This window comes from Gobio gobio (assembly GCF_949357685.1).
Source record: "Gobio gobio genome assembly, chromosome: 10".
Classification (NCBI taxonomy): Eukaryota; Metazoa; Chordata; class Actinopteri; order Cypriniformes; family Gobionidae; genus Gobio; species Gobio gobio.
Genome location: NC_137116.1, coordinates 1,294,849 through 1,316,456, shown reverse-complemented (window position 1 = coordinate 1,316,456; position 21,608 = coordinate 1,294,849). Strand labels below are relative to the sequence as shown.

At 37.3% G+C, this 21,608-nt stretch overlaps 1 protein-coding gene across 1 annotated transcript in view; it reads left to right on the top strand.

The window, feature by feature from the left end:
- The first annotated feature begins 2,906 nt into the window (after window positions 1–2,906).
- Window positions 2,907–21,608, top strand: part of plch2a (phospholipase C, eta 2a) — a 187,906-nt gene continuing 169,204 nt past the window's right edge. The window contains exons 1-2 of the mRNA XM_079828247.1: window positions 2,907–3,144; window positions 12,462–12,982. Of these exons, the coding sequence (XP_079684373.1) occupies window positions 12,811–12,982 (172 nt within the window). The 5' untranslated portion in view covers window positions 2,907–3,144; window positions 12,462–12,810. The remainder of the gene's footprint in view (window positions 3,145–12,461; window positions 12,983–21,608) is intronic.

Genomic DNA, 21,608 nt, shown 5'->3' with positions numbered 1-21,608 from the left:
CTTGCAACTGGATCTATGAAGGTACTGCAGGGAACTGATATACTTAGTTGTATTGAATGTGAACCTGTAGTAGGCCTAGTTCAAATCTTAAAAGTATATTTAAAGTGCCCCTAATATGGCTAATATAGCTGTTTGTGAATGTAAACATTCAGTAATGTCGAAAGTGATAAATTATCAATAATATAAATAAATGATAAATTAGAAAAAACGTATTTTCTCCCAAAAGAAAGAATCGACTCTGAACCACCTATACGAGTCGCTTGTAATCCAAATCACACTGCGTTACGTCACTAGAAAATACATTTGCATAATGCCCGCCTATGTTGTACGTTGTCCGCCTGCAAACAACTTGACCAGCCCTCAAACATGTAATTTTACGCTTCCTCTTGAAAGATGGGTCAGTTCTCAGTTTATTTGGACCAGCTTGCTCCTCAGAATCACAACATGTAAGTGTTTTATATTGTTTAAGTTTCCGGCTAACCGGTTAACTCACGTTATTACTGAAATACTTCTGCTAAGCAGCTGTGGGCTACTATTACCTAAAACTGTGTACATTAATGCAGATTGTCTGTTGTTCTCACTACTTTGAGTAAAGATAAAGTGGAGCAAGATTTGTTTTGCAAACTTTAATGTTACGTCAGTCATTCACGTTAGTGCTGGGCTAATGTATTCGCTGTTATTGATACAGTTCACGCATGTGCACCGCAATAAATTAGAAATACACACATGGGGTTGTTAATGGATGTACACTTGTTAATGCTAATGGTGAGGAATTACAGTTGCAACATCTCATAATGTCCCTCAAACTGACTAGCGAATCACTGAGACACTCCTGCTCAAGTCGTCCTTGCGATGGAGGTTCGGATTGAATAACTAGTTCTTCTAATGTTTTATTATCGGACTTGATACGCACTCGGATTGATATGGTAAAATCAACGTCATCGTTACTGTTTTTACAGTGTGTACAATCACTGAGGACTGAAGAAGCCGCCTGAGCAAATTGAGTTATGGTAATGGGAGTTTAGCTTCCAACAAGCTCTGTAAGTGGTAGACCAATCTTAGCAGGCTCGCGGAAAGGAGGGATTTAGAGAGACTGATTCATCCGTCGAGTCGTTTGAGAATCATTGAAAAATGTGGTGATGTGCAATATATATTATGATAAATAGTTTTTTTTACCTTTGATGCATGTAAACCTGTTGGAGGAGACCTCCAAAACAAAATTAGGAGCCTTTAAAATAAAATAAAAAATCTACTTTACTAGCAGATAATATAATATATATTAAATAAAATGCCTTAAATAAAGAATTAAGTGTACTTAAATAAGAGGGAACTTAAATTATTTTTAACACTCTTAAGTGCACTATTAAAAGTGAACTTTGTAATAATGTTAATGTTAAAGTAAATTATGTTTTGATAAACTCTTGCCGTGCTTTAAAGTATACTTATTATAGTGTTGACTACTAAAACACATATACAGTATGTTAATTATAATTTTACAGTAGTTTGTTATTAAATATTACATTTAAACTAATTCATATATTTGAAATGTACTAAATTGTAACTTTGTCATTATAAATGTGTAATTACAAATATTTAAATACATGGCATACAAGTCAGTACATTTGGAAGTACACTTTAACCATATTTTAAAGACAATAGAAGTAATTATGAAAATAAATATAAATATGTATTTAAGATATGCTTAAGTGGTAAAAAAGCACTCTAAAGTTCAGCTAACTGCATTTAATGTACATTTAAACTATAATACATTTCATTTAATTGCAGTTAACATACAATTAGGCCTTTGTGGCCAAAAACATTAAACTCAGTTCGCACTTAAGTATATTTTTTAAAGCATATTATTTCAATTATGGGTATTAAAAGTATATAATTTTTATGGATAAATTACATGACTCATGTACTACCTAGATATGCTGCTTTGCACCTTTACTCAAGTTCTTACAAGGTCTAGTAAAATATCACACTTTGCTCATTTGGAAACATTTTCATTACGTAGTGGGCCAATAAAATATAAAGGGTGTTATGGGAAGTCACTTTTTGTGCAAATGTATGAATGCACAGCAGACAGATCCTGCTGGATGTGTTAGAGTAAGATCAAGCAATTGCTCTGTTGAGCTATGCACATTTGGCTTCTTCTATTACAGAATCCCATAGAGCAAGATCAGTCATTAAATTCATATTACCATGGTTTCATAACAACATTTAATGTGTTCAGAAAGTAACTGATTTACCTTTAACCCATTTACCTGGCCTCTCTGAAACACGTCTTCACACACAACATGACGGGATTTTAAAAGTTGCAACACTGTTCTGCTGTATGCTATTGCAAGTATATAGAGAGAGTCCAAAAAAACAACAACAGCACTTAAAGGACTGGAAATATAACTCAAAATATAAACTCTGTTACAATTTATTTAGATGGTCCCCCTTTTAGACATTCTGTTGTCTATAAGTAATGTTGCACCTACATGTCAACTACTAATGTCTAAAGGGGACCATCAAAATAAAGTGATACCATAAACTAATTTTTAAACTCAATTTAAGATGATTTAAACAACAAAATAAAATGTTGATATGCGAATCCCTAATACTCCAATGAGAGTTAGTTGACAATTTAGGTGCAACGTTACTTATAGTCAGCAGAATGTCTAAAGGGGACCATCAAAATAAAGTGTTACCATAAACTCATTTTTAAACTCAATTAAGATGATTCAAACAACAAAATACAATGTTGATATGTAAATCCTTATCCTTTAAAACTTGCAGACAGTTCTACTATTTCCCATACGCAAGTTGTCTGTACTCCACCCCATATCCCGCCCACCTGTGCAAAGGCTCCTCTGCCCTTACTTGTTCAATTTCGACGCAGGGAAAACTGTTGCTCCATAAGGGAACACCCACTGTGTACAAAGAGCTTTCAAATGACAACTTCCTTTACCTGCAGTATGGAGCTGTGTGCCTGAAGCTTTTTGCCTGCAATAAAAAAAGGCATATTCTTTGTACAAGAGAAGATCGGAGCAGTAAAACTGGTGCCGGGAGAAGTGTTTTTCTCACTTTCACATCATCTCAAGCTCACACTGTGAACTACCTGCATCTGTTCCTTCAAGACCCACTTTCACAAAGGTAACGTGAGACTTCACAATACTTTCACAGTATACTTATTCTTTTCAACATTTAGTCGTGAGGACGTGAAGAAGATTTTACTCGGGCGAGTTTACTCAGAAAAGATTGTCTGGCACATGCCTGCATAGATGTAGAGCTGGATAAAAGATTGGAAAAGTCTTAGTTTCACTTGGCCTTTTTTTCTCTGAGAGTTTTGTATTCTGAAATTCAACACTTCTCACCTGGGTGCTCAGGTTGAAAGAATGAAAAGAAGAAAGACACGCAAACCTTTTGAGGGGTCTGATGTTGTCTTTTCTGTGATTGTGATGTGAGTTAATCTCACACAAACGTGTCCAGATTATATTTACATTGTATCATAATTTTCATGACATTTCAACACATTTCTCCTGAGAAATTCTTGTTAACATGGTAACATTGTTTGTTTTGCGTTTTTGTGTCATAATTCGCAAAACATAATAATATATTATTTTGGTCACACTTTAGATTAGGGTCCAATTCTCACTATTAACTAACTATTAACCACGACTTTGGCTCAATAAACTCCTAATTACTGATTATTAATAGTTAGTAGTTGTTATGTTTAGATATTTTATAGGCAATCAGTTGACTAAATTTTTTTAAATTAAGAAATTTAAAATTTAAGTAAGCAGAACTTGCAGATTTATATTTTGTAATCATACATTTTAATTGCTCTGGACTTGAAATATTTGAGTAAGCTAATCTAATTTTTAGTAGTGGAAACTTGACTAGCTTTGACTAGCTAATTCAATAAATGCCACCTTGATAATGGGCTACACAATGCTTTGGTAGCATTAGCATAGCATAGCACTTGCTGAATGAGAGCAGCATTATAATACATTTAACATCGGTTCTCAAACCCCCCCCCAACAAGCAGAAATTCTTCTAAACTAGCATAACAAATCATGAAACACTACTAAATTTCCCACTTAATGCTAGTCTTGCACAAAAAAAACATAATGAAAACATAATGAAAACTCAAAACAATGAAACAATTCAGATGACTTAAAATGTGTAATTTTTGAGAACTCAAAAAACCCCATTTATAATACTCTAAAATAACTAATGTTTATTTTGCGTTGACTTTACTCAAACCAATGAATTATTTTGAGCATTAGGGTGCATTAGGCATTTACAGTGTAGTAATAAACAATCAATAATAATATGCATGCTAATAAGCAACAATAATAATGAGAATTGGACCATTATTAGTTACCATTATTTTTCAGAATGACTTTTTGCATTATAGAGAATTTGTTGGAAAAAATGGAAAAAATTGTTGAAAAGTTTTTTAAAATGTAAAATTATTACAATTTTCCTGCGTTTCCTCTATATAAACAGTTTTCTCTGCATACTCATAGGAGAAACCTGATTTAATCTGTGGCTGTTAAATTTGACCTGTGCCTCAGGCTAAACATGAATCAGACAGCCATAAATTAAAACTTAACCGGTGTACTTAGGCAGGGAACACCCTACTATCTATGTCATTTCAGATGTTTATGTGCAATGGTTATAATTCATCTGAGTCACTTTAGTTCCATTTAAAGTAGATTTTGTTTGTCAACGTGGGTGACACAGTTATGCTCCCTTTTTCCTTTGAAAATCTCAACCCAAACACTGCAATGTTGGACGTCTTGTGAGTTGCAATGCGAACTGGTTGGTTGAAACTGAAATAAAAGGTCTATTGTGTCATTCTCTCTGTGTAGTGGGGAGCGACTCTGAGCGATCGACGGTCACCAGCCTGCCAGCTGGTATGCCATTAGCTTGTCAACACACATCTGCTATTTGCCGTGCACCATCTCTGATCTGTTTTCCATGCAGACAACAGGAAAAGAAAGAAAATCTGTAATCCAGTAGAAATTATACAGACATTTGGCTTTCAGATACTGGAATGTTGTTTGTGCTGTGATAGTGTGTGTGTGTGTTTGGTTCAGCCAGATTGGCCAGATCTCATGTTACGTTGTGTATTGAGTGCTTTGTGTTGAGTGCAGGCTTGTTCTCGGGGGATGTTAAGATCAACCATGTGTCTTTGTTATTGCTTCGCAAAAATGGCTTTGCTTATCTGAAAGCAAATGATCTGCACGTTTGATCGATAGTGACACTCTTTTTGTTTTTCTTATACTATGCTGAAAGGAAGGAAATTAAGGAGAAACATTTGCATACTCACTGTGTTTCCTGTCAGCACAGTGCTAAGGCTGAACACACAATGGCTTTTGTGTATCTTTCGGTAGCAGATTTAAAGAGGTGCCAGTGTCCGAATGGATGTTTTGTGAGGCAATACATCTTCCTTACTTCCTATAAAACTAAGGGTTCAATTGTCTCTGCCTCTGCTTTGAACCTGAAGTGAATGAGAGAGTCTGTAAACAACAGTGCTTCTGATTCATTCCACAATCTCTGACCTATTTCAGTCATTGATCTTCAAATACCTTTGATGTCACATTAATATTGAATAGACAACTGAACCTCATGAACAGGTTACATATCACCCCCACATAGAAAATTAAGTATATATTGTGACATTAATTTTGTGATAATTACACACATTTCCCTCAAAGTTATAATTACTGGTGATTCTCATTAGATTCTTATTAATGCAATGCTGTACTTAAGTGTGATAAATTATTTTTATAATTTAAATTAGCAAAGTACACATTGCACTACAAATGCTATCACAATAAATAATCATTTAGAGTTAGTTCAACAATAATACAAAAGTATTATTATACTGTAATTTTAATCAAAATAAATAATAATTATTTTGTTACATTGCACTGAAAAAAAGAAATTGCTACAAGTACAACTTGTCTGGACTGACTTGTTTTGAATCAATGTACCCAATAATTATTTACAATATATAATTTGGCACAGGTGCAGCTTTTTGGTGGTGACATATGACTGGGATTTTTATGAGATTCACCCATACTATAGGACATTACTTAAAGTATGTTTATATAATGCATTTTAATGTTGTTCTTAATGCATTATACATTTATAATGCATTCATAATTCCCTACATACATAGGTAAAAATGTTGTATGTTCTTGTGAATAATTGTAGTCACACTTATTGATGCAAATAGTACAAATACTTAGCATTCAAGGTTTTACCCTTAAAGAGTATAGTGCATTATAATATAATATAACAATTATGTCACAGTAATAATGCATTATACTCTTAATGTGTAGTCATGAATATGCACTTTATTGCCAAAAGTTTTGGGACGCCTGCCTTTACATGCACATGAACTTTAATAACATCCCATTCTTAATCCGTAAGGTTTAATATGGAGTTGGCCCACCCTTTACAGCTAAAACAGCTTCAACTCTTCTGGGAAGGCTTTCCACAAGGTTAAGGAGTGCATTCTTTACCATTATTCTAGAATCGCATTTGTGAGGTCAGGCACTGATGTTGGACGAGAAGGCCTGGCTTGCAGTCTCCGCTCTAATTCATCCCAAAGGTTTTCTATCGGGTTTAGGTCAGGACTCTGTGCAGGCCAGTTCCTCCACACCAATCTTGCTTATCCATGTCTTTGTGGACGCTTTGTCTTCAAAGCATTGTGCACTGGTGCGCAGTCATGTTGGAACAGGAAGAGGCCTTCCCCGAACTGTTCCCACAAAGTTGGGAGCATGAAATTGTCCAAAATGTCTTGGTATGCTGAAACATTAAGATTTCCTTTCACTGGAACTAAGGGGCAAAGCCCAACCCCACTTACCCCCCCCCTCCACTAAACTTTACACTTGGCACAATGCAGTCAGGCAAGTACCGTTCTCCTGGCAACTGCCAAACCCAGACTCGTCTTTCGGATTGCCAGACAGAGAAGTATGATTAGTCACTCCAGAGAACACGTCTCCACTGCTCTAGTCCAATGGTGGTGTGCTTTACACCACTGCATCCAATGCTTTGCATTGCACTTGGTGATGTAAGGCTTGGCTGCAGCTGCTCGGCAATGGAAACCCATTCCATGAAGCTCTCTACGCACAGTTCTTGAGGTAATCTGAAGGCCACACAAAGTTTTTTGGAGGTCTGTAGCTACATGGCCTACCACTTTGTGGCTGAGTTTCTGTTGTTCTCAATTACTTCCACTTTTTTTTAATAATACCACTAACAGTTTATCGTACAATATTTAATAGTGAGGAAATTTCACGAATGGACTTTGCAACCGAGGCAACCTACCATGGTACCACGCTTGAATTCACTGAGCTTGCCTTCTGAGAGCAACCCATTCTTTCACAAATGTTTGTAGAAGCAGTCTGCATGCCTAGGTGCTTGATTTTATACACCTGCGTTCACCTGAATTCAATTATTTGGATGGGTGTCCCAACACTGCAATATAGTGTAAGTATTATAGAGTATTATAGATTTTTTTCTTCATATAAAGACATCATGCATTAAAAAGAAATACATATAGTAAATGCATAGTATACACAGGCATCAAGTGAAGACAGTATTATCTGTGTTATCAGTTTTATCAAGTGAAGTGTTAATAGGCATCCATTGTTTTGTCTGCTGAGGAATTTAAGCCAGACAGATTTGTTTTAGCTGAGACTGAGGTGTTTTAGAGGGAGGGGATCAGGGGTTTTTACCCCTCTCATCAGCTTGTCTGTTACCTGAGGCCAGGTGTTACATTGCTGACACGTCCAGTCCTGCATCCTCAGGTATCAACATGTCACGTCAAACACAGCAAGCACTCAAAGTGAACATTAAAGCCATTGTTCAGGTTAGCTGGCAGTTGACATGTCTCTAGCTGAGCTCAGTGTCATAAAGTCCTGACAGAGTGGAGAGTGGAATTCAGAAAGAGGTCTTGTAAGAGATCAGCATTGATTATGATGGGAGTGTTCAGTTGTTGTTGCTCTCTTGAAGTATAGACTACACTGGCGGCCACACAAAAATTAAAGATAAGACTTAAGTGATTACATCATTTGTTTTTCATTTCAGTAATATGAAAGTTTCCATTCATTCCAATGTTTGTATGTGTTTCTGTGATATCATTGTATTTTAAATTGGATGTGCTACCAAGATAATACTGTGCTGTTTAAACATGTACCATGGCAATACATAATTTTTCCGTGGGCGGTGGGGGTCACCATGGTAATAACATGTTATTTAGTATAATATGTTCAGCTTGAAGGTGCCGGCACTTCTATATTTGAATGTATACCCTCACTTTTTCTTGTGCACCGGCAATGCTCACATGTTGCCGATGGAAAAATGTGCTAATGAAATCTGTCAACAACTGTCTCATTAATATTGTTTCTAAATGCTCAAATTTTCAGGCTGGACCAGCCAGGGGCGTAGCTAAGGGGGGGGCGATTCTAAGGGCCCACACACTTTTGGGGCCCCCAGAGATCGGTTTTATTAGTAGTAACAGTACTAGTAGTAATGTATAATAAATATATAATCTACCAAAGAGTTACAAATATAAAAAAATGATGGCACATTTCCAGCAAAATCCAGCAAAACGCTCCACTCATGAACCGCTCACGCTCACCGGTAAAAACTACGTTCACTCATATCCCACTCCGACATGAAAATTCTCTGTGCTATAATTGTTGCAGCCATTAAGGTATTTATTTTTATATTTATGTTTTAAATATTATGTTGTTTTTTTTATGTCTATGTTGTCAATCTATGTCGATTATGAAAAGTGATCAGCATGAGATGAATGGAGTTGATCAGACATGATTGTGACCACTTCATTAAGTTTTGTTTTCTATAAATTGTATCTTAATTTTAATCAATGTTTCATCAGCCAATCGGGGCATTCTGGGTTGAGCGAGCGGAGCTTAATTGGTCAGTATTATTAAATTGCAGACAAAGATTTTGGATAGCTAGGTTGGTGTGGTAGAGGGCCCAACATCAAATTCTTTCATAGGGCCCAAAATTGCTAGCGGCGCCCCTGCGACCAGCCAATGCACATACTTGTTGTAGTGACGCAGTGACTTTACCAATTGACCATTGGCTCTTTTTTGTAGAAGGCGGGACTTATACTGCCATATTGTGCGTTGCACCTTCTCCCGTTCATAGTAATATGAGTGTGTACCCTCTTTGTATATCTAAAAGTCTTTAATATAAGTCAGTACTATTGTCAGGGGCGTCGTAAGTGGGGTGAAAGGGTGACAGAGTGTGTAGGGCCCTGGCGTATGAGGAGCCCTTGAAGATCTTGCAATTGATTATTATTATTATTATTTTAAAATTGTGCGTGTACACTGCGTCTGCACTATTTCTCTTTTCACTCATTTGACAAACATTGGCACACGTGTGGAGGCGCCACGATTTGCATGATTTGATTGGTTGTCTGGGAACATTGCAAAACGCTGGCTATGAAGGAGAGTGGACTCGCCGGAGAGGAGCAATCATCTGAGTGTGGTGATCTTTGAGTTGCAACGCTGCCGCGTACAATGTTCAAACAAAGATCAGATAAAAAAAGTAGGGGAGAAAATATAAGGGAAAACAATTCCTCACAAATTCCCAAGTGAGAACCGTTAAGGCGCTGTTTATGTTGTGTAAATAGATGTTTGCTGCACAGGAGTCTGCATTTTCCTACTGCAATTTCATACATAATGAGAAATTGCTTGTTTCTAAGCCGGTGATAAACGGTCTTATCGTACTCTAAACAATGAAGTAACAAAAAAAGTGTGTGGGAAATCTTTAAAGATAAACTGTAAATATGGTTACAATATGTAAGTGATGTTTGTGTGGATCTTGCATTAAAATATTAACATGAGCAAACTTGGTCATATAATTTTAAGATGACATGATGATAATAAGCTTATATATATATTAGTGGTGGGCATAGGTTAATTTTTTTAATCTAGATTAATCTCACTGTAATCTTGGAATTAATCTAGATTAATCTAGATTAAAATGGCTCATTTGAATTCTGCTGAAGGCATTCAGAATATGTGTGCTCGTAAGTGATCGATTGTCTTTTTGTAGTTTGAATAATAAATAACTTCTGTCCCTTTAAGACCTGACGCACGCATGGATCCCACTGTTCCTGTGAGCTGGTCACGACTGTGTTTACGCTAAAACTCACCAAGATGGGCATTGAGACATTTTTGAGTGTATTTGACCATTAATAAGATGGAAAAAGGAGCTAATTTTTGCACTTGTCAGGGGCGGCTTTATTACGGTATGTGTATGTGCGCTTCAGATGCGAGCGCGAAATCTGCGGAAATTAGTAGAATTAACGTAATGTGCAACCCCGCGCAAAATTCAGACCGGTCACACCAATACTAACACGCTGTCACGAGGAAAAATCCAGCAGAACACCCTTTCGCAATGTTCAGAGGATTAAACGGACTGAATGAGAGGAGGCGGGTGCATGTCAACTCGCTGTTGGTTGGAGAGGAGGAGAGCGCAGCTGATATCGATACTGTAGAAAAGGAGTATCGTCTCGTTTCAGATATTTCAGTACCGATACATAGCGAAATATCGATATTTTTGACAACACTAGTAGGCATACACACAGGTTCGAAGACTCGTTCTCTCGCCCCCTACTACAGTGCAATTCGGCTAGGTATACATCCGCTCTAAAATATCAAGGTGAAAGTCATCATAGCTTGCGTAGTATAGACCCAGCTCCCAACCCAACTTTGAGAATAGATGAATGGCGATATTTTTTTTTATCGCCCGATAAGAGTCTCACGTTAACGCAGCACGTTAACGCCGATAACGGCCCACCACTAATATATATGTAATATATATATATCATGTAAGATTAAAGTAATATCACAAGTGCCATCATTACTACCATGTATACAATTCAGCATCTATTATTCTTAAACACATGTAACTGATGGTAGTATAAATATCAGATATGTAATTTATGGCTCAGGGTAATATTTATCATGTGTTCATCATAGTTGTAGAGGTACCTACACTGTTCAATAGTTTGGAAAGATTGTAATGTTTTGGAAAACAAAGCACAATGTCTTTTAATCAAACAAAATTCCGATTAAATATCATTAAACTGTAATTTTCCTCTATAAGGGGATACTGGGGTGCTCTATTTAAGTTTAGCACAATTCATACACAAATATGAGTGTTTTACTGTATACATGATATACAGTACACAACTGTTTTTTTTTTTCTATTAGTGAGTGCTATGTGTATAGTTTTACACTATTATTATTTTTTTTTTAAGTTTGATGAATAGCGTGGATCATGGGATGATGGTAAGTGTCTCCCCCACTGTCTTGGTGAAGGACCCAAGATTCGGTGCTACACCCCTGACTATGGTGTACATTAAAAGACCATCTGATATAACCATTGTACCATAGTACCAGCATGCACACTGCCTTTTATAAGGGAGAGTCAGACTGGTAACCCGAAGGTTGCAGGTTTGACTCTCAATATCGGCAAGAAATGACAAGCAAGGCACCTAAACCCCAGTTGCTCCCTGAGCGCTGCAGCAAAAATGGCTACCCACTGCTCGGGGTGTGTGTGTCCACGGTTTGCAGTGTGTGTGTTATATTGCTGTTGAGGCTCTAAGCTTCAATGCATGTTTAAAAGCAGTCGCAAACTGATGTCATTGTCATCAAGGTTTTCTTAAAGTTTGTCAAAATCTATACAACTATGACTGTTTCACTCTCACACATTAATCAGCTCAAAGACGATTGGTGAAACAGAGTAAATGATCGAAACATTGATTGGGTTGAAATCATTAATGCATTTCATGTTTGTTTGTTTTATGGTGATAGTGTGCATTTGTTAATGTTATTTAAAATCACATGGGTCCCTAGGAGTCAAGCAGTCCGTTATTTCCTTAACGCAAGATCATGCGTGTGTGAGACCGGAGTTCTCACACGAGACTGGAATTGTTATTAAAAATGATAGCCCGCAAGAAGCTTGAGATCCAAATTGTCTGTTTGCTGAAAAGGAGAAAAAGATAATCTAATTGTGGAGGGGGAAATGGTTGGGGAGATGTGGGGAGCAAGGATTGTGTTCTGCAAAGAGATTTGGAGGAGATTTTGTCTGCGATTTTGCAAAACCTGTCAGCGAGTGAAAATCGGGCCTAAAAACATGCAGTGTGAACTTGGACATAAATTACTTTTTTTCAATATAACAGAAATTATTAGACTATGTTTTACAAGAAAATACTATTTAAGTCTTTCTCCTCTAAAATGACATGCTTAATTCGATGTGTTACCTGTTCATTTTTGGAATTATTTGTGAAAATTTACTAGCAATTTTTGAGGAAAAAAATTGTTTCAACGTTTTTTTCATTGTATAAGGAGTACATGTTTATAAAATGTTTGTGTAGTTTGTAAAGCCTTGTATTTGCCCTTTGTTAACAGGTGTGCACCTTGCTGCAGGTGTGGTTTTGTTCCAGGCCATCAGTACACTGACCTCGTCCTGTCGCAGGTCAATTACTGGCTGTGGAGTTCCGTCAGATGTTTGTTCCACACACACTCAACCCTAATCACTCCCAAACCGAGACGTCCCACCTCTGACTCTGTCTGAACATCTGCTAAACTTCCTGCTGTACACTGGAAACCTGGAGTTCTTTTTTCTTTAAATCAAGAAGAGCACCATTGTGAAACAACAGACAGCTTTTTCCAGTAATTTGTAGAACCTGTGTAGAAGACTATTCCTGGGGTTGTTTAATGGTTTTGCAATCCCTTTGAATTAAAGAAACTAAGCAATATGGACACAGTATCTCTGAACACCTCCCTGTTCTCTGGTGGTCAGAGCATCAGTACGGATTCTCCCAATTTGTCCATGAGATCTATAGGTTTCACCAATGACACGGATTCTTCCCTCAGCAGTACACTCTTACACTGGAACTTCTTCCTGGCTGGCAACTACATCAGTGTGGGTGAGTTATTTTTATAAAGACAAAAAAGGTTCAAGAAAAAGTTCACCCAAAAACATGAAAGTAAATACTGGTCTTTCCAAGCCCATTTTGTTAGAGAAACATTGAGTAGAAATTGTAGATTTTTCATACATAGATAGTCTTCTGAATAGTGTCTGTCATAACGAAACACATAAAAGCTAAATAAATACATAAAAAGTCCCCTCCTCTGAAGCTTGCATCTAACCCTCCATGCCGTGTCGCATCATTTACATGAAATTTAATTTATAAAATATTTTCTATAGGAACAATTCCTATAGTATCGCAGAGTGGCTATTTTCTGTGCTCTTGTAAAGATGAATATTTGCATGAAAGAATACTTTCAAACTTCAAGCATATTTTGGAATGTTTTGGAGAATTTGAGATTGATTTGTTAGATATTTGTTCCATAATATTTGTAGCTAAAGTCAACAATATTTCAAGGCTGAACAATTAATCGCAGTGTTCTAGCCATCCAGACTCCATTTAATCCAGACTCTAAGAAAACATGTTGTACTCTCATTTTTGCTGCTGGTAAAAGATGTACAACATCTCCTGACTCAACATGTGTGATCTCCTTAATGAATCACTTATTGTTCACAAAGCTCTTGAAATGTATGTTTGTAATGGCTGTTTTACAGTGCGGTGATCAGTTTATTGGCTGCGTCTGACTCTTTCATGTATGTGAGGTTATCTCTCAGCTAATCTTGTAGCACAAAGTCTAAATCAGATTAAACAGCTAGCTCTGACAGTTCTCCGACATTCAGCTTGCTTCCTCATGAATGAAGGGGTTGTGTTTTGTGGTTTGTGTAAAGCCTCAATAGCATTCAAATGTGATGATTGCATAATTGAACGTTGAGGAAAGCGTGAAAGATTAGAACATTATTTTGAAAAAGCTGAATGTAACAACGTTCTTTGTTATGGGAAGACGGAGGCGGGAACCGGGAAACGTTCAAACAAATCGAAACCAAACACAAACTGAAAGGAAAAATGGCAGCCTCCTCACAGATGACTGCCGCACACACATAATAAAACATAAACAGACACAATATAAAAGTCCAGGCCTGGTCCTCTGTTGTCCTTCATTGTCGTCGCTCCTCATTTTATGCATCCGAGCTCCTCCGTGAGACTCGAGACCGGTGCGGCGTGCAGCTGGCGCTCATTATTTCTCACGCCACCGGCCTTGCCTCGTTCTCACTAGGCCTCGACTTGCCACACTGAATTATACATTTAATCTATAATTATACCTTTAATCTACTAAATCACTTTTTCTTTTAAACCTTTTTTTTCTCTTTCCCAGTAGACTTCCATTGTAAGTTCATTATTCTAAATGTCATATTTGTTTACTTTTACAAACTAAGGGGTGAGTGGAAGCCATTGTTTGAAGAAAATTCCTTTAGTTTAATTTTATTACCAGCATCAAATTTCCGAGGTCAGTATTTGGGTTCATTCTGTCAACTCTTTGTTAAGGTCTAAATTGCCATGACAAATCTCTTGTGATGCAAATTTCTGCATCACAGACATGCACACGCTGGGAATCTAATTACTGTGAACAGTTCTCTTGGATTTATTTAAGCTTACATGTGTTTAGTGTCTCAATAAGGGCAATAACTGGTAATTACTTGTTGAAGGTGACTAACACATCAAAACAATTTGCAACATCATCAGGATTCCATAACAATTACATAGCGACATGTTTCAATTACATGTCAGTTTAAAGCTGACTTGATTCCATTTTGATAGCATGCTTTACTACTTCTTTTAAATATATTTATCCTCATTTGTTCCGAGTGGGCGGATTATTTGATAGATCCCCTTATGGCTGTGTCAGCATTAGAGAATTCCCCTCACACAGATCTTACTCTACAGAGCTCATTTCCTTGAAGGTATTCAGAGTTGGGTTCATCTGGGTTGAGCCACATTCAGAACTCAATTGAGAATGAAATGTCAATTTAATTCCAAAATTTAATCAATCAAGATTTAAATTAAAGACGTGTTATATATAGTTGTATTTTATTGAATTTTATCTTTTATTATCTTGGTGGAACAGTTTATTACATTCATTTAGCCTGCAGAGAGGCAAACAACATGAAGCAGGCTTGCATTATTAATGATGTAAGTTTTCTTTCAAAAACTTAGAATTAACCAAACACGGTATCTATGCAAAAGAGGTCTAATAATTGTTGCAAGCCAGTGCCCGCATTTTTGATCCATTTCATAAATATTTTGTGGCCCCCAGAATATTTAGTTATATGAACATCTGAACGTACAATACATCAACAGAAAGAAGACTACTTTTAAACACACAACACCAAAAATATTTTATTCTAGTTTTATGCATTCTTTTTTTTTTAATCAACATTTTAATGTAGGTAAGTTTCATAAAAAAGCAAAATTTTGAAAAAAAGCTGAGAAAATATATAATTTTTAAAGAGTTACTTCAGCGATTAGCATTAAGCTTTGTATCAGTAGAAACCCGGTAGTATATTCAAATTATCATACTTTTCCCCCCTCATGTCCCCCTGAGACAAGAGAATTATGCATTTTATTTCTGGAAAAAATCCTAGGATTTTTAGGCCAGAGGCTAGAGACTACAGCCAGTTGAAGGAGCTAGTTCTGCATGCTTTCAACCCGCCCATAGGGATGGGATCTCACTCACAGAATGTAAATGCACACGGCCGCTTGGCTCGGGCATTCATAACGGAGCAGTGCGGAGTGATGTGTTTCAGATTTCAGTGATCTGAAAATGCGCCAGACTGGAAACGCGTCGTGAATGACTGCCACGCTTACCTCAGCTCTTCGCTCTCGTGATGAATGAAATCTGACTCCTGCTGCGTTTGTGCCGTGACTTTCGTCCGGCTCACTCACACTATTTAAAAGACACGTTCAGTTTTTAATTGTAGTGTCTATTCTCTAACTGAACAAAATTATTTTATTACTATGCAAATCAAAATGACGGTGGGAGTGTCATGGTGGGCAAGTGATAACCAGTGGCCGTGGCTTTGGGAGTGGCCTCGTTGGGCAGTGAAGCAAGTGCATTCTGGGAGTTGTTGTCTTTCATCCACATGAGACAAAAATACATTTTCTGTCTTTTCTCAGTCTAGAGGGCACCAAATTCAAAAATAATTACATTTCTACTACATAAATGACCCAGTTTAAATACACATTCATCTTCCCAGCGCTGAAGTACCCCTTTAAAGACTACATCCAGATCGGATTCATAATGATAATTCAAAACATAAACAGTGTAGATCGAGTTAGTGCTGGGCGGTATGACCGAAAATGTATATCACGGTATTTTTCTAAATTATATCGGTTTCACGGTATATGACGGTATTTTTTTCCCCTATGCATGACCGGGTGTTAACCACATTTTCTACTGATTAACTAGATTGACTGGAATGCCCTATTTTACTGTCATGACGGGTGAATATTGTAGAAAAACTCCACACTAGAGTTAATACAGGTTTGCAAAGCCCCACAAAATTATGCTATGGAGAGACAATAAAACAGACCTACAACACACTCATTACAGGCACATGAATATTAAAATATGACCACGGATAGAAAAAAAAACAGAGTTGAGGGCACCTTAAGCATTTTAAAAATCTAACCCTATATAACAACAAACTGACAAAACGAGGGAGAAACGCGGATATTTGCAATACATTTAAGAGCACTCTCTGAACAAATGACACACATCAGTTTAACAGAAAGAATAAAGCAGTTACTTTTTTGCCCATTCTTCTTTGAATTGTCAGTTTATTTATTAACTTGCATCATTCATTGTCTTTTGTATAGCAGAATAATCGATCGTGTCATAGTGGTCGTGATCATATGGTTCAGTGTAGCCAAATCAGTGCACATTTAATTTGAAGAAGATGTGATGAAATATGTGCGCATACACGCTTCTTGTACTTGTTCAGAGCACTAGAGTATATGAAATATGTCCATTAAAAACTTAAACGCGCTCGCAACGGTCTATATATGTGCAATATGATCCATGAGGAGAACGCTGTTAATCTCATCACGGCGCTCCGCGCAGAAACTGCTCTCTCGCGCGCGCCGCGTGTAGTTTCTCCGCTATAATCAAGGGCTGAATCAGAAATAGCCCCCTATAACTTCAAATAGGGCATTATTTGGAGGGGACAGCGCTTTGTAGTGGTGTCCGAAACCATTGGACGTTATTGAGTGCACTCAGTCTATCCCACATCACACCGCAATAACGAGTGTACAGCCGATGTACACACAACGGTTGTCCGACTTCACGCACTCGTTTTCATTCACTCCTTCAAATAATGTGATAACGTACGGGAATAGTGAATGAGGGTATAGGGGTTTCAGATTCGGATTCAGCCATAGGCTTTAGATGCGATCTCAGCTGTGTTCTGACTGCTCTCACCAGTACAGTGCAACAGTGAAATCGGTCCCCTCTCAAACAATGACGCGCTGCGCCGCGTTCCGAACGTTGTTTAGCGACATATACCGGTATTGCGGTATCATCAAAATTCATATCATAACAAAAATAAATACCGGTATTCGGTATGAACCGGTATACCGCCCAGCACTAGATCGAGTCCATCAATACCCCCAAATCATGCACAATCCTATACCTTTTCATGGCTTTTACATTTAATTCGGGTAACATTAGGAAGTTTTGATTTATGTGCTGTTTGTTGAACAAGTTAGCTTACATATGCTTAAAGGGTTAGTTCACCCAAAAATGAAAATTACCCCATGATTTACTAACCCTCAAGCCATTCTAGGTGTATATGACATTTTTCTTTCAGACGAATACAATCAGAGTTATATAAAAAAATGTCCTGGCTAATCTTAGCATTATAATGGCAGCCCAAAATTTGATGACAAACAAAGTGCATCCATCCATTATAAAAGTAATGCACACGGCTCTGGGGGGTTAATAAAGGCCTTCTGAAGCGAATCGATGGGTTTTTATAAGAAGCAGCGGACGGAAGCTAGATATTTTACTTTATAATGTGTTAAATATGGATTTTCTTACAAAAAAATCACTTTCTTGATCTTCAAATTTTGGGCTGCCATTTACTCAAAGCTTGGAAGAGCCAGAACATTTTTTAATATAACTCTGATTGTATTCGTTTGAAAGAAGAATGTCATATACACATAGGATGGCTTTAGGGTGAGTGAATTATAGGATAATTTTCATTTTTGCATGAACTATCCCTTTAAAGTCGGCATGAAATGGAAGTTGCGATTGTTCTTTTTTTTCCTATTGTGATTGAAACGGCTTCTGAAATCAGAAAAAAATGTAGGATGGGGCTTGATTTCATCTTTTGTGAATTGATTGGATCGTTGTATTGGAAATTGGGCGCTGCAAACAAAATGGAGGCAGAAACGAGACCGACCGTAATAGCCCTGCCCCTTGCGCCATAGCACATGACAGGAAGAGAAGTAATTTCGAGGGGGGATGGAAGGTTAACATTTTTGATTAAAGATTATGAGGGCACGTGAATTATAAAAATATGAATGAAGTGCACAGATAAATCATTTATAATAAACACTACAATATTACATTAAAAATGTGTCAACTTTGATTTCATGGTGACTTTAAGCGATGCATCTATCTCTCGTTTCTGCTTCTTCTTCACTTGTTTTTGGACCCAGAGATTCTGTACTCTTTCAGAAGATGCCTAATAGCGCCCCTTACCGTATAACAAAGAAAACATGAATTGCTAGAAAATTCCATCAATGCAGAGAAAAGAGTTAATTGGTGATTAATCTAGTCCAAGGGTTTAGCATCATAAGATCATCTGTTATAAATTGTTACACATAGGCCTACCAGTGGTAAACTTGCCTGGACAAAAGCAGTACAAAAGCACCTTTTGAGTTTTCTGCATGAGCAGACTCTTTAGTTAACTTCCAAACCTTATGTCAAGCTTTCCACTTTCCAATTCCACCGGCAACTTGTCCTGACAGGCCACTGTCAGAGGCCCGTTGAAACGACAACTACAAAAACAAACAAAACCATAGGCCCCATTCATCATCATCATCTCCTGGCAGTCGATGCAGACTCCCTGCAGCCTGTCAGACACTCACAAATTGATTACTCACCGGGCTCCGTGACACTTCCTGTTAGGACACATTTTATTTCCTGCTAGGGCATATTTGATGCACACTGAACGTCACACATCATTGCACACAACATATTTACATAACATTGAGTGGAAGGCTCGTATCACAAATTTTACAAGTTGGAAAAAAACTTGTTTTCGGTTGCTCTTCATGAGGTGTTTTCATTTAAATCTAATAATTTAGATTTTGAGCAGAAGCATTCAGATGCCTTCTCTTATTATCCAACAGAGGGCAGAATTAGTCCTTTTGTGGTCTTAATGTTATATTCAGATTGGCCCACTATCATACTACACTCTAAAAAAAAGGTGCTATATGGCACTAAAAGTGGTTCTTGGCTCGTAATCATAGGGGAACCTTTTTTAAGTGCTGTATAGCACCAATTTTGATGCTTCAGTGGTTCTTCAGCGGTTCTTCACCGGTTCTTCATCAGTTCTTTGGCTGAGGTGCTTTATAGCACCGCTGACTAAGGTGCTATATAGCACCACTACCATATACAGAACATGTTAAGATATGGTGCTATATAGCACCAAAAGTGGTTCCCCTATGATTACGACCATAGGGGAATAAGAGAGTTTACTCTTATTTTTACAGTGTTCACTACTGACTGTACACTGTGCATATTATGTGAAATTTGCGAATGCATATAGAATATAACCTACTGTATTTGCCAAAATGTGCAGGATACAAACAGAGCACTGCTTGAGATACTGTTTCCCACAATGCACTACATGTGCTCAGTTTGACCTTTCATTCCAGCATAATGAACTGGGTTTGTTTTCTTGACACTTTATTTGAATGTTAAAATGTTATAGCCTATAACTTAATTTTTTCTGATATTACATAAACTTGACGTGGCTCACTGAATTCAACATGCAATGTAAGTCGTGCTTAGTCTCGCATAATACACAGTTTTACTCTTTTTCCCCTTTTTTAACATATGCGCAATAAACTACAGAAAAAGTGCAGTGTTTTAAATTACTTGGAACGCTGGATCGCTGGAGAATCTTCCCATAACAATGCACTGTATATTTATCGACTAGTCATGTTTAATTATGCTAGTTACAATATTTTGCCATAAATTCCTATAAAATCTCTAAAACTCATAATGCTTGTGTCATAGTACTAGCGTAATGAATCAATTGTTACTAAATCTGTCATATTGATTGGCAGGTATAGCTGTTCTGTGCCTTCAAGGCACACTCACATATATGACTTCCCGTGTTAATCATTTTTATTTCAGCCGCGCTGTGTAGATATGGAATAGCATATCTCTGGGTGTTCGATTGCTAATTCTCTGAAAATCATTATTAAGCAATAATTCTTTAATTTAACACGTATAGCAAAATACTTCAGAGCATATCAGTATCCGAGCCATGCGATTCTGATTTCGGAACTCATTTCAGTCTACTGCAATATTCACAGCTGAATATAATGAACTGCTTTTGGTGTTTTGTTTTGGGGTTATTGGTTGTGTTTCTGAAAAAAAGGCAGGTTGTCCTTGTTAAATAATTTGATGCCATCCCTCGTTTGTCATCCTTCTTTAAAAAGCATGGGGAATGGTTTACACATGTCCCTCATGGATCAGTATAATCAGGTACACCTTGTTATTTCTTTCCCTCTCTCTGTGATTCTGCCTGTGTTTACTTTTTTTCAGAGGACCATCTTCAAATTGATGGGCTTGATTACTCAGGAAACAATTTTGCTTGCTTCCATAATCAAAAAATCTGAAAAAGGCTTTGATGGTTATTTATGTACCGTACAGCCTGAATAATCACAAAGCTAAAGTAGGCCACTGATTTCCCTGACGCACGTGCCCTCAACAAGCCCAAAACTCCTCTCTCCCCGCAGTATTATTAAAATAAAGCACTGCTTTCCAGAACAACACTTATTAATATTAACGTACAAATATGAACTTGTACTTGATCTTTCCTTTTGTACACCGTTCAAAAGTTTAGGTTAGTAAGACACTAACTGCCAACTTAACTTTTTAGTAAGACTATTATGTTTTTGAAAGAAGTCTCTTATGTTCACCAAGGCTGCCTTTATTTGATCAATATTGATTATATTGAATATATATTTTATAATGCAATTCATTTATGTGATGCCAAAGCATTTCAGCATTTATTACTGCAGTCTTCAGTCACAAGATCCTTCAGAAATCATTCTAATTATATACACTATATTGCCAAAAGTTTTGGGATACCTGCCCTCATCCATGTCTTTATGGCTTTTTGTACTGGTGCGCAGTCCTGTTGGAACAGGAAGGGGCCATCCCCAAACTGTTCCCACAAAGTTGGGAGCATGAAATTGTCCAAAATGTATTGGTATGCTAAAGCATTAAGAGTTTCTTTCACTGGAACTAACCCCTGAACAACTTTACACTTGCCACAATGCAGCCAGCCAAGTATCGTTCTCCTGGCCACCGCCAAACCCAGACTCGTCCATCGGATTGCCAGACAGAGAAGCATGATTTGTCATTCCATAGAACACGAGAGTCCAG